At 50.6% G+C, this 13,971-nt stretch overlaps 1 protein-coding gene across 1 annotated transcript in view; it reads right to left on the reverse strand.

Annotated features, from left to right (window-relative positions):
- Positions 1-13,971, reverse strand: part of trpa1b (transient receptor potential cation channel, subfamily A, member 1b) — a 163,080-nt gene that overhangs the window by 89,554 nt on the left and 59,555 nt on the right. The window contains exons 11-12 of the mRNA XM_038808471.1: positions 10,377-10,477; positions 9,885-10,054 (exon numbers count right to left, since the gene is read on the reverse strand). Coding sequence (XP_038664399.1) covers positions 9,885-10,054; positions 10,377-10,477 — 271 coding nt within the window. The remainder of the gene's footprint in view (positions 1-9,884; positions 10,055-10,376; positions 10,478-13,971) is intronic.

A 13,971-nucleotide genomic window follows, 5' to 3' on the forward strand; every position in this document is an offset into this window, starting at 1 on the left:
GGGCGGGACGCCCTCTGATTCGGTTGGTCACTTGGAATGCGAGAGGATTGAATGGGCCGGTGAAGCGGTCGAGGGTACTTGCTCATCTGAAGGGGCTAAAGGCAGATGTGGCAATGCTTCAGGAGACCCACCTGAAGGTGGCAGACCAGGTCAGCCTGAGGAAGGGTTGGGTTGGGCAGGTTTTCCACTCTGGGTTGGATGTGAAGAACCGGGGAGTGGCGATTCTGGTGGGGAAAAATGTGTTGTTTGAGGCATCGGAGGTGGTGGCGAATAAGGGGGGTAGGTATGTTATGGTTAGGGGCAGGCTACAAGGAGAGAAGGTGGTGTGTGCTAGTGTGTATGCCCCAAATTGGGACGATGCGGGCTTTATGAGGCGTATGTTGGGACGGGTCCCGGATCTAGAGGCGGGAGGTCTGATCATGGGGGGGGGACTTCAATACGGTGTTGGATCCTTCAGTGGATCGGTCCAGCTCTAGGACGGGTAGGAGGCCGGCGGCGGCCAAGGTACTGAGGGGGTTTATGGACCAGATGGGTGGGCTGGATCCATAGAAGTTTGTGAGGCCGAGGGCACGGGAGTACTCTTTCTTCTCCCACGCACATAGGGTCTACTCTCGGATAGATTTCTTCGTGGTGAGTAGGGGACTGATTCCGAGAGTGGAGGAGGCCGAGTATTCGGCCATTGCAATCTCCGACCACGCTCCGCATTGGATAGAGTTGGAGATGGGGGAGGTGCGGGACCAGCGCCCGTTGTGGCGGTTGGATGTGGGGTTGTTGGCGGAGGAGGAGGTGTGTAGGAGGGTCCGGGCAAGTATTGAGGGGTACCTCGAGGTGTACGATACAGGGGAGGTTCGTGTGGGGGTGGTCTGGGAGGCCCTGAAGGCAGTGATTCGTGGGGAGCTGATATCCATCCGGGCACACAGGGAGAGGAGCGAGAGGAGTGAGAGGGATAGACTGGTGGGAAAGATGCTGGAGGTGGACAGGAGGTATGCAGAGGCACCAGAGGAGGGACTGTTGGGGGAGAGGCGCAGCCTGCAGGCTAAATTTGATTTGCTGACCACTAGAAAGGCGGAGGCACAGTGGAGGAAGGCACAAGGGGCAGTGTACGAACATGGTGAAAAGGCGAGTAGGATGCTGGCTCATCAGCTCCGCAAGCGGGATGTGGCTAAGGAAATTGCTGGAGTGAGAGACAAGAGTGGGAATGTGGTGCGGAAGGGGGTAGAGGCGAATGAGGTCTTCAAGGACTTTTACGGGGAACTGTACCAGTCGGAGCCAACGGGGGAGAGGAGGGGAATGGAGAGGTTCCTCGACGGGCTTTCTTTCCCGAAGGTGCAGGAGGAGCAGGTGGAGGGATTGGGGGCGCCGATTGAGCTGGAGGAGCTAGTTAAGGGGATCGGGCAGATGCAGTCAGGGAAGCCTGACGGGGCCGGATGGGTTCCCGGTGGAATTTTATAAAACGTTTGTGGACCTAGTGGACCCCTTGCTGGTGCGGACACTTAATGAAGCGTGGGAAGGGGGGACTTTGCCCCCGACGATGTCGCGGGCGCTGATCTCGTAAATTTTAAAGAGGGACAAGGACCCCCAGCAGTGTGGTTCATACAGGCCCATATCTCTCCTCAACGTGGATGCTAAGGTGCTGGCAAAAATCCTGGCCACCAGGATAGAGGACTGTGTGCCAGGGGTTGTGCACGAGGACCAGACAGGTTTGTGAAGGGAAGGCAGCTGAACACGAATGTGCGGAGATTGCTGAATGTCATCATGATGCCGGCGATTGAGGGGGAGGCAGAGATAGTGGTGGCACTGGATGCGGAGAAGGCCTTCGATAGAGTGGAGTGGGGGTACTTATGGGAGGTGTTGGGGAGGTTTGGATTTGGTGAAGGGTTTATTAGATGGGTGAGGCAGCTATATGAGGCCCCGATGGCGTGCGTGGCCGCGAATGGGAGAAGGTCGAAGTACTTTCGGCTTTACCGAGGGACCAGGCAGGGTTGCCCCCTGTCCCCCTTGTTGTTTGCACTGGCAATCGAGCCACTGGCGATGGCGTTGAGGGATTCAGAGAGGTGGAGAGGTTTGGTGCGAGGTGGGGAGGAACATAGGGTGTCGTTGTATGCCGATGACCTGTTACTGTATGTGGCGGACCCGGTGGGAGGGATGCCGGGGGTGATGGTGCTGCTAGCTGAGTTTGGGACCTTTTCAGGTTATAAACTAAATTTAGGCAAGAGTGAGGTGTTTGTGGTGCACCCTGGAGACCAGGAGGAAGGAATTGGTAGGCTCCCGCTTAGGCAGGTAGGGGAGAGCTTTAGGTACCTGAGGGTGCAGGTGGCCAGGGACTGGGGGACTCTTCACAAACATAATTTCACCAGACTTGTAGATCAGATGGAGGAGGAGTTCCAGAGGTGGGACATGCTGCCATTGTCGTTGGCGGGGAGGGTGCAGTCCGTCAAAATGACGGTGCTTCCGAGGTTCTTGTTCCTCTTTCAGTGCCTGCCCATCTTTATCCCCAGGGCCTTCTTTAGGAGAGTGACTAGCAGTATTTTGAGCTTTGTGTGGGCACATGGGACTCCGAGAGTGAAGAGGGTGTTCCTGGAGTGAGGGAGGGATAGAGGCGGGCTGGCGCTGCCCAACCTTCTGGGGTACTATTGGGCAGCCAATGTGTCAATGGTGCGTAAATGGGTGATGGAGGGGCGGCGTGGAAAAGAATGGAGATGGCGTCATGTAGAGGTACGAGCCTGGGTGCCATGGTAACGGCGCCATTGCCGCTCTCCCCTAAGAGGTTTACCACAAGCCCGGTGGTGGCGGTGACCCTAAAAATCTGGGGACAGTGGAGACGGCATAGGGGGGAAACAGGGGGCTCGATGGAGGCTCCATTGGGTGGCAATCATCGGTTCATCCCAGGGAACAGGGATGTGGGATTTCGGGGGTGGCAAAGGGTGGGCATCAGTAAATTGAGGGACCTGTTTATTGGCGGGAGGTTTGCGGGCCTGGGGGAACTGGAAGATAAATTTGGGCTTCCCCAAGGGAACATGTTCAGATACTTGCAGGTAAAGGCGTTTGCTAGGCGACAGATAGAGGGATTCCCTTTGCTGCCCTCACGGGGCACGATGGACAGAGTGCTTTCGGGAGTATGGGTTGGAGAGGGGAAGGTGTCTGACATTTATAAGGTAATGCAGGAGGTGGAGGAGTCGTCAGTGGAGGAGCTGAAGCCTAAATGGGAGGAGGAACTTGGGGAGCAGATAGAGGACGGGACTTGGGCGGATGCCTTGGAGAGAGTCAACTCTTCCTCCTCATGTGCGAGGCTTAGTCTCATCCAATTTAAGGTGCTGCACCGGGCCCACATGTCCGGGACTAGGCTGAGTAGGTTCTTTGGGGGTGAGGACAGGTGCACCAGATGTTCGGGGAGTCCAGTGAACCACGCCCATATGTTCTGGGCATGCCCAGCGCTGGAAGAATTCTGGAAGGGGGTGGCGGGGACGGTGTCGAGGGTGGTTGGATCCAGGGTCAAACCAGGGTGGGGACTCGTGATTTTTGGAGTTGCGGTAGAGCCGGGAGTGCAGGAGGCGAAAGAGGCCGGTGTCCTGGCCTTTGCGTCCCTAGTAGCCCGACGAAGGATCTTGCTACAGTGGAAGGATGCGAGGCCCCCAAGTGTGGAGACCTGGATCAGTGACATGGCGGGATTTATAAAACTGGAAAGGGTCAAATTTGCCCTGAGAGGATCAATACAAGGGTTCTATAAAAGATGGCAGCCTTTTCTGGACTTTCTGACTCAAAGATAGGTATCTTGGTCAATAGCAGCAGCAACCCGGGGAGGGAGGGGGGGGGCGATGTTCCTTATTGTAGTTTCTATTATGTAACTTAATATTGTGTTAATTTGCATTGTTATTTAAATGCTGTGTTTGTCATGGAGGTGGGGCGAATGTTTATGATTGCTAATATTATTGTTATTTTTGGTATTTTATTATGGTTCGTTGTTGTTGTACAAATTCAAAATTTTTCAATAAAAATTATTTTTAAAAAAAACATTCTTCTCCTCAAAGATTCTGTAACTGGTCTGAGCCGTGGATGAATTCCAGTGGAGCTGGAAGTGCGGAATTGCAGTCCACACTATTGTAAGATGGCACTTCCTGTTACTGCTGAGCAAAGTATTTTCCCTCGCTTGCAAGGTTTTTCTGGGTTTTACAAAGTGGCAGTGGCATACCTCTGCCTGAAGGAGAAGGCAGCGCAGTGGTGGTGCAAAGATTCATGCAGCTAAATCACCACATAAGCCGGAACTGGCGTGAAGGCAGGATTGTTGTATGAGGAGAGATTTGGATAACTAGGCCTGTATTCACTGGAGTTTAGAAGGAGAGGGGATCTAATTCTGTCAGGGCTGCACAGACTCGATACAGGGAAGGTGTTTCTCTGTCTGGGGTGGGGGGCCTAGAACAAGGGGTCACAGTCTCAGGATACAGGGATACAGATTGAACTATTTAACACTGAGATAAGGAGAAACTTCTTCACTCAGAGGGTGGTTAACCTCTCCCACATAAGGCTGTGGAGGCCAGGTCATCGAATGTCTTTAAAAAGTATTAGCTAGATTTCTAGATACTAAAAGGGTTTGGGGAGAGGGCGGGAGTGCAGCACTGAGATAGAGGATCAGCCATGATGATAATGAATGGTGGAGCAGGCTCAAAGGTTTGAATGGCCCACTCCTGCTCCTATTTTCTATATTTCTATGACCCTTGAAAAAGCACCGCAGGTCTTGCTGTTTTCAAACCTGCATGATCACGGGGCACCTGGAGTGGATGAAATTAATTATTGATCATTTATTTTTGCCGGACACGGGATCCAGGTGGTGAGACTCAGAATCTGGAATCGGAATTAGTGATGGTTAGGTGGATTGGTCATGCTAAATTGCCCCTCAGTGCCCAAAAGGTTATGTGGAGTTCAGGAGATAGGATGGAGACATGTGTCTAAGTCGGGTGCTCTTTCAGAGGGTCGGTACAGACTTGATGGGCCAAATGGCCTCCTTCTGCATTGTAGGGGTTCTGTAATGGATCTCTTTCAAACAACGCTTCTGACTGAATGATTTAAAAGGGGTGTCTCCGGACTAGATCGCCTGAAATTAACAATTTAATCTCATGCTTACAGAAACAATATTTAAAGGGCTATGGAAAGGGCAGTACAATTCATTTGATAGCTCTATCAAGAGGCACTGTCTCATAAATCTAAGGGTGAGCTCCGCTGAAATCTTCAGACAAACATGGCAAAGTTTGTCTTTGGGCACAATCGGGCAAATTACTTCTCTGTTTTATTCAATGGTGTTTGTTTAAAAATAGTGCCACCCAGTGGTCCACTTGTACAATTACCGATTGATAATTTCGTATTAGTTTTGATCATAAATGCAGACAAAAGAATTTACATGAAAAATATCTGGCACAAATGTCTGATAAGAGACTGACAACAGGAAGTTTTGGAGATAAATATTTAATTCACATGTAGGATTATTGAGATAGATGGATAAAGAAGGGATTTTTATTCAGATAACTCCTTTTTTATCTTCCGAACGGTAGCATAGTGGTTGGGCAGCACGGTAGCCTAGTGGTTAGCACTGTTGCTTCATAGTTCCAGGGTCCCAGGTTCGATTCCCGGCTTGGGTCACTGTCTGTGCGGACTGATCATTCTCCCCGTGTGTGCGTGGGTTTCCTCCGGGTACTCCAGTTTCCTCCCACAGTCCAAAGATGTGCAGGTTAGGCAGATTGGCCATGATAAATTGGCCTTCGTGTCTAAAAAAGGTTAGGTGGGTTACTGGGTTACGGGAATAGGGTGGAGGCGTGGGCTTAAGTGGGGTGCTCTTTCCAAGGGCCGGTGCAGACTCGATGGGCTGAATGGCCTCCTTCTGCACTGTAAATTCTATGATCACTGATCTATGAATATTCCAAAGTATTTCACAGCAAATTTAGTATTTGTTGAAGTGTAGGAAACATGGGCCAGAATTGTACGAGATTAAAGTGGTCACGCGGCAGATCTCAATTCACGTGAAATGACGTGAGACGACATTGGCCGTATGCCCTGAAGTAATTTAAAAAAAAAAAAAATTTAGATTACCCAATTATTTTTTCCAATTAAGGGGCAATTTAGCGTGGCCAATCCACCTACTCTGCACATTTTTGGGTTGTGGGGGTGAAACCCACGCAGACACGGGGAGAATGTGCAAACTCCACACGGACAGTGACCCAGAGCCGGGATCGAACCTGGGACCTCAGCGCCGTGAGGCGGTTGTGCCAACCACTAGGCCACCGTGCTGCCTCTGAAGTAATTTTATACGGGAACGGTGTCACGGTCAACGGAGAAGCGGGCTCACTTACAGTTAAAGGGCCAATTAAGGCCAGGAATTTATCAATTGAAAGGAATTTTATATTACCCCTCCCTGAAATGTTGTCGCATTGGCAACATTGGAAGGCAACCAACACGTTTTCCTCGAGTTCTCATCCAGGAGTGGGATAAAAGAAAACCTGGAGCAAAGGCCCTGTCTCTTTAGGTTGGAGTTTATTGCTGTGAAGTTTATTCCATTTGAGAGATTTCACTGTCATTTCTGGTGCATTCTATACATAGATAGCTTTGTTCTGGCAAACTTTGCCATGTTTGTCTGAAGATTTCAGCGGAGCTCACCCTTAGATGTATGAGACAGTGCCTTGTGCATTTCTGATCATGGGGATTGTATACTCAGCTGCTGGGATCTCCTCTGAGGAAGGAGAGGATCAGGAGGAAGAGGAGACCAGGTGCCAATGGCAACATCCACGGAGTGATCTGTGGGAGGAGAAACACAGACACGGGGGGTGCAAGGCCAAGCAAGGAGAGCAAGATGGAAGGATCTACAGGAGGATGAATCGACTGATGGGTCTGATGAGGAGCCCAAGCAGGTGCAGGGGAAGGAAATGGAGGCAAATGTTAGGAACCTTCAGGGAGGCAGGGACAGCAGAGAGGTTTTGCTAATGTGCACTTTCGGAAAGGCTGCCATGGTATTGATTCCAGATCATACAAAGGGCACTATCTCTCATCCCTATACCAAGGTCAGACGACCTAATTGCACGTCTGGACACCTGCGGGCATCCACCAGAGCATCCTCTGGCTTTGCCCTGCCCAGGCATAGGTCACCATCTTTCGGGTCCTGTCACATGCTCTGCTGCTCCACCTCTCTGATGGAGTGGGTGAGACAGGCTGGTTGTGTGCCCTCCCCGCGAGGTGGCAGGATGCCACCTCAGTCAACCCACGCCAACCACACCATCAAAAGTTTTGAAATATGAGAAGCCGCTGTTGTGCTCACGATGACTTAAACTTACGTTTGCGGGTGTTGCACCTGGTGCACCCCGCCCCCACTGGCAGTGACATTAGAGTCAGAGTGCTGACTGCCCTTACGTTGGCTATGATGACCTTGGCAGCTGGCGTCTCACCAACAAAGCCTGACTGGGATCTGCCTGGGAGGTGTGTTCAGCGACATGACTGGGCACTCCTCAGTCATTGCATCCCCATCAGATGCGACGGTCATTGGCAAAGGGGAGGAGGAGCTGCTGCCCTCCTCTGGAAGGCCTTGGGAGAAGCCCACAAAGACAGCATTCAGCTTAACTGCCAGTGTGAAGTTTATTTGAACCGCGCTGCTCCCCATTGATGGACGGGCACCCAGCAGAGAGAATAGGTCGTTGCCTCATGCATCTCTCACTCTGAGGTAATTGCCTGTGTGAGGGCTTGCAGGTCTGAGCGTAGCCCCGGAACCCTGGATTCTGCTCCTGTAGCTGCCTTTCCATGACACTCGCCCCTCTCTTAATAGAGGAGGCTATGCGCTTGGCGCTAAGGGTCCCGCAGTACTCAGGGACTCCTCCATGACAGAGACCATAGCACATAGACCCTCAGGGATCTCCAGCAAATCTCCCCATGCATCGTGCTGGACCCCCAGCATCTGCTGATTGGCTGCTTCAAAGGCTCATCATCTGCCTTGGACCTGGCAAGGTCCTGGTCTTCGGTAGTCCTGCAACTGCTGGCCCCCTAGACACTCTGCTCCTCTAGCCGCTCCTCATGCGATTGTGCTATATCCCACTGATCTGCTTGTGTCTGCATTGGTGCCTGGTTCGGAGAGAGGGTGTGACTTGGCTGCATCTGTCTGCGTGTCGTCCTGCATTATGTTGACATCGTCACTGGAGGATCAATGAGCATTCTTGCTTTGACAACTCAATTTTCAGATGACACAGCACCACACTGTCTGTGCTCTCCGCCAGTCTCTGAACTGCATTATTAACCTTCCTTCGAGACTCCTGCCTCTCCACAACCAGTGGAGAAAGCTCTGCGAAGCCATTCCAGCTCTAGGGCATCCATCTGAGTGAGAACCAGTGAGTTGGGCTCCCCAACGCCCATTCTTGTCCATTCAGCTGAATTATGGTTTATCTTCTCCTGAAAAGGCAGCGGAGAGTTCATCATTAGTGCTCACTGTCCTTGCAGCACTCTTCCAGAATAGCACAGGGGGCAGTGCCAGGGTGCTGTGTCTGGGTACTGCTTGGGCATGTCCCCTTCCGCCCAAGGGCTATACTTACATGTGTGCCCCCAGTGGGTTACCTTCGCCTGGTTCCTGTTTATAAAAAACAATTGTAAACCACCACGCAGCAAGGGAGGAATTCCTAATGTGGAGGGACAATATAGCAGGGAAGCCCGCTAATTGTATCTAAATGTATTGAAATGAGGGGCGGGATTCTCCTACCCCCTGCTGGATTGGAGAATCGCCGGGGGAAGGCGTGAATCCCACCCCCGCCGGCCGCCGAATTCTCCGGCACTGGAGATTCGGCTGGGGCGGGAATCGTGCCGCGCCGGTCGGTGGCCACTTGCAGCGGACCCCCCGGCAATTCTCCGACCCGCGATGGGCCGAAGTCCCACTGGTTCTTTGCCAGTCCCGCCGGCGTAGATCAGACTAGGTCCCTTACCGGCGGGACCTGGCGGCATGGGTGGGCTCCTGGGTCCTGGGGGCGGGGGGGGGGGGGGGGCGCGGGGCAATCTGGCCCCGTGGGGTGCCCCCACGGTGGCCTGGCCTGCTATCGGGGCCCAATGATGCACGGGCGGGCCTGTGCCGTGGGGGCACTCTTTTCCTACGCATCGGCCGTGTCAGCCTCCGCTATGGCCGACGCGTAGATGAACCCCCCCCCCCCCCCCCCCCCCGCGCATGCACGGAGATGACGTCAGCAGCCGCTACGCTCCCGTGCATGCCCGGACTCGCTTCGACCGGCGGAGTCCCTTCGGCCCCGGCTGGTGTGGCGCCAAAGGCCTTCCACGCCGACCGGCGGGGCGCAAACCACTCCGGCACCAGCCTAGCCCCTGATGGTGCGGAGGATTCTGCACCTTTGGGGCAGTCCGACGCTGGAGTGGTTCACGCCACTCCATCCCGCTCTGCCGAGAATCCCGCCCGAGGTTCCTGACATTCCTGCGCCCACTTCGCCATTTGTACTCACAGTGAACACAACAAAATCAATGCAGTATACATCTGTTACACCGAAAAGTATACCACATGGAAAATATATGCCACAATATATGCTAACTTGCTACTGATTAGTATAAAGAGCATTCAGACAATACAACCAATGACAAAACTTCCACTTCCCTTAAAGTTATATGTAAACTGTGGAAGCTTTAATGTCCTCATTAATGACATCTTTTAAATAGGTTCAATGTAATATCACAATGTTTCACCTCCCAACTTAATATCAATCAAATAATTTACTATTTTGCATGCTGTACCACTTTCATGTCTGACTAAACACCCATTTTCCTTCCTTGTCACCAACCCTAGTTATTTCCAGTGGTTTTAAATTTATTCTGACCTCTATTTGAGCAAACTAAACCTTGAGATGGATTGAATATGAGAAATTTCCTACCCTGCCGCAAAATGCAGTGACGATTTCTTGTCCAATGTTTTCAAGTGTGGAGATGCTTTTAAGGTCAACATTTTTGCCACAGAATCTGTTAGTCCCTGTCTGCAAACATAGTGCAGTGGAGTACACCCATCAATCTCTCTGTCATTGACCAGCTCCTGCACTTCTACAGACTGCAAAAATAGACACAGAAATGTTAAAGAATAAGCACATAAAAAAGGATTGAAAGATAAAGAGAATATTTCCTTTTAAAAAAAAGCCGCAGAATTGCTGTATAGGTTTCCACTCTGTAAATCCATAGCATTACAGCATCTTTTCAGGTCTTGATATTCAGCTGTGATCTGTGGTGCTGAAACTGAAAAATATTGATAAATCTGAATAAATCGGCCACTAAACAATTTTACGCTAAGTCTGCCATTAATTGCTGGCTTTAATCATTAAAAATTAATAAGATGCCTGAAAAACTGCCAAGTAGAAACTTAAATAAGGAGGTACCTGAAGAATTTCTTCACTGAGGTTTGTTAATCCTTTAGGTTGCAGGACAGTTAGATGAAGGAAGTTGCATTCCACAGAATTCTTTAGGTTAATATTAGCTCCTAAGATAACCATAAAAAGAAATATTTAATGAGTTTGATAAGGGAAACTGCTATGCCTTGTTTCTTAAGAGAAAGTGACAGCAACAAGCCTTATGATGTGCTACACCTAGACTTGCAAAGGGTCTTTGACTATGTTCTGCATGAAAATACATTTAGTCGACTGGGAATGTGTACTAAAAGCCAGCGGCCCAAATAATCAATCGCCAGCATATTACAGGTAAACTGCAGATACCTATCTGGCATTTCAGGCAGCTAAACCCCACCACTACAGCACCTTCTCAAGAGCAATTAGGGATGGGCAACAAATGTCCGCCTTGTCAGGATTGTTCACATCCCATGAAAGAATAGCTTTTTTAAAAATTGGCCTTGGGTAGGCCCTGAGCACGGGAGTGGCAGGAGTTATGTAATAGAAGGAAGAACAGGAGGGAATAACACAGGCCACAAGTGGCTCACGGGTGTGTTTTGGAGCCTTGTGGAGGACTTCTGCTCCTCCTGGTTCAATTTAAAGATAAACTTTGTCAAAATATATTCCTTTTTCTGGCAGCCATCAAGAGATTTTTCTACTTGAAATGAAAAACCTTTTCTATTCGCTCCAAAGATGAAATTTCTGACAAGGTTTATGATGAATCAGAACCTACGAACTCTGTCAGTTCCTTCTTTGATAAGTCATGCAGATTACAAATGCTCCCTTTCTGCAGGCTTTAGTTACATCAGGTGCGATTCTGGTGCAAAAGCAGAATTTTGGAATCCTTGCCCTCATTGGCTTGCCATTTTCATACTGTTGGAACCAACAATTCTACGGACACGTGCTTGTAGGATTAGAATAGTGGTTTTAATATTCTTACAACAGAGCCAGCCTGTTAGCCGTTGAACTTTCGGTGAACTGGCTGGCTGACCCTGTGGCACGGATCTTTATACAGCAGCTCCAGGGGGAGGAGTCCTGGGTGGAGCCAAGGGAGGAGCCCAGTACAAACTCTCGAGTACTACCAGAGCTACTCCCCCTGGTGGTCAGGTAGTGCAACTGCACTTACAATATTGATACATATATACAGATTATAATACCGTGTGAATCTCATTCACCACACATACATCCACTGCACGTTGATGATGGTCTCATCTGCCAACTGCCTCTTCTAGTGGAATCTCGTGTTACCTCATGTATCTCCTTTCGGCCGCAATATCTATCTGCCCACACTGGAACAAGAACACATTTTGCAGCTCCGATATCCTCACAAAAATCATTGGATCTTAAAATTTTATTTCTTTAAGAAGCTGCAATGCAGTCTTAAGTTCAAAAGGAAATTAAACTTGCCATAAATTTATTGGTGGATCTCTCAATTGGCTCCACATTCTTGGCATTTCCAAGGCTGAAAACAAAAACATGGAGCAAAGTTTTCTATTTCTTGTCTCAGTGCTGGAGCAGGCTGGAAAAACTGATGTGCAGTTCGCCAGCTACACAGCCAGCTTTCCCCTCCATATTTTTCCAGCACTTAGTAAACAAAATGTTTGAGGAGTATTCCCAACGTCACGATAGCGGGCCGGGCCCTGGGCTTGATAGAGTCCGCAACATAATTTTTAAGGATGCCCTCACCTTAAAGTAAATTTAAAAAGAACCCCCCATGGAGACGGAGATCTCCCCACCCTTGCCCTGCGCCCCCATCCACACACATGCTAGACCCTCCCCAAACCCCACCCCCAATAGGGAAAACCCCATTTGGACCTCCGTAACTGAATCCCTCCCCTCCCAAGTACTGCACCCTGCCCCTGCCCCAGCAGCCTGGCATTCCTCCCGGTAGCCTAGCACTGGCCCCTGACACACTGGCAATGCCCAGCCATGTCCTTCTTCCCCTGGGTTCTATACTTACCTGTGCCCCAGCGGGTTCCCTTCACTTGGTTCCTGTTTAACAAACTTGTCGCAAAACTGCCCGACGTGAAAGAGGAATTCCTAATGGGGGGAACCCGCTAATTTTATGTAAATGTATTGAAATGTGGTTCCTGGCGTGATTCCCGTTTTCCAGCTCCCGCGGGATTTTGAGTCAGCATCACCTTTGCACTTGCGGCGGATGTGGGAACAAAATTCGCCCCCACCCACGCCCCCGTTTTGATATATAGAACATACAGTGCAGAAGGAGGCCATTCGGCCCATCGAGTCTGCACTGGCCCACTTCAGTCCTCACTTCCACCCTAACCCTGTAACCCAATAACCCCATATAACCTTTATTTTTGGTCACAAAGGGCACTTTATCATGGCCAATCCACCTAACCTGCACATCTTCGGACTGTGGGAGGAAACCGGAGCACCCGATGGAAACCCACGCACACACGGGGAGAACGTGCAGGCTCCGCACAGACAGTGACCCAGCGGGGAATCGTGCCTGGAACCCTGCCGCTGTGAAGCCACAGTGCTGTCCACTTGTGCTACCGTGCTGCCCATATCTGGACAATTTTGAATGGGCCTGCTGGAAACTGGGTGGATCAGCAATTAAAATGTCTCATGTTACTTACCTGCTCTGGAGCCATCCAGATCCCATTTAACATGATTTTGATTCAGGGCAATGGGTGGACAGCAGGGACATGTGTAGACCCAGATCTGATGATATTATTGGATTAGTAAGTGTTATTTTAACACTAATCCAAAGGGGGAATCCATTGTGGCCTTCCTGCCAGGGAATATCTGGACAGACCATTTAAAAGAAGATTCTTGCTAATTCTTCTTGTGGGGTTAGGAGGAGCAGGAGTGTTCTGATATGTCCACAAAGACAGCTGAGGATTTCTCTGCCCTAGTCTGCACCCCTCCACCATCCTCTTCCTTCCTGTCAGATCATCCTGTACACCATCTGGAACCGAACATCTGCCCCATGTCCCCTATATTTTATTACACCTGATATAGACAGAGGTTCCATATCAGTAAACCTTGGCTTGGTTCCATAGATATTAATCAGATAAATATGTAGAACTGCTAGACAGAGCAGATAATTCTCCATAACATCATCAACCAGAATCTGTTCCTTCCAAACCACTACAATAATACAAAAGTGAATAAGTCTTGCTCAACTTTGATTGCACCAGTGTATCGCTTATGTTACTGGACTAGCAATCAAAAAATACAATAATCATGGAAGATATGGGCCGGGATTCTCCGCTATCCAGCGGAGTGGGCCGTACCGGCACCGAGGAGTGGCATGAACCACTCCGGCATCGGGCCGCCCAGAAGGTGCAGAATCCTTCGCACCTTCAGGGGCTAGGCCGGCGGCGGCGGGTTTGGCGCCAATTGACGCGGAATTGGCAATTCCACTGGCGTGAGTTGGCACATGCACGGGAGGACCAGAGTGTTCTGGCACGATCCCAGCGCATGCACAAGGGGGTTCTTCTCCCCCCCCCCTCGGCCATGGCGGAGCCTTACAGCGGCCGGCGCAGCGGGAAAGAGTTCCCCCACAGCACAGGCCTGCCCGCAGATCGGTGGACCCCGATTGCGGGCCCGGCCACCCTGGTGC

Source organism: Scyliorhinus canicula, chromosome 10 (assembly GCF_902713615.1).
Source record: "Scyliorhinus canicula chromosome 10, sScyCan1.1, whole genome shotgun sequence".
NCBI classification, from domain to species: domain Eukaryota; kingdom Metazoa; phylum Chordata; class Chondrichthyes; order Carcharhiniformes; family Scyliorhinidae; genus Scyliorhinus; species Scyliorhinus canicula.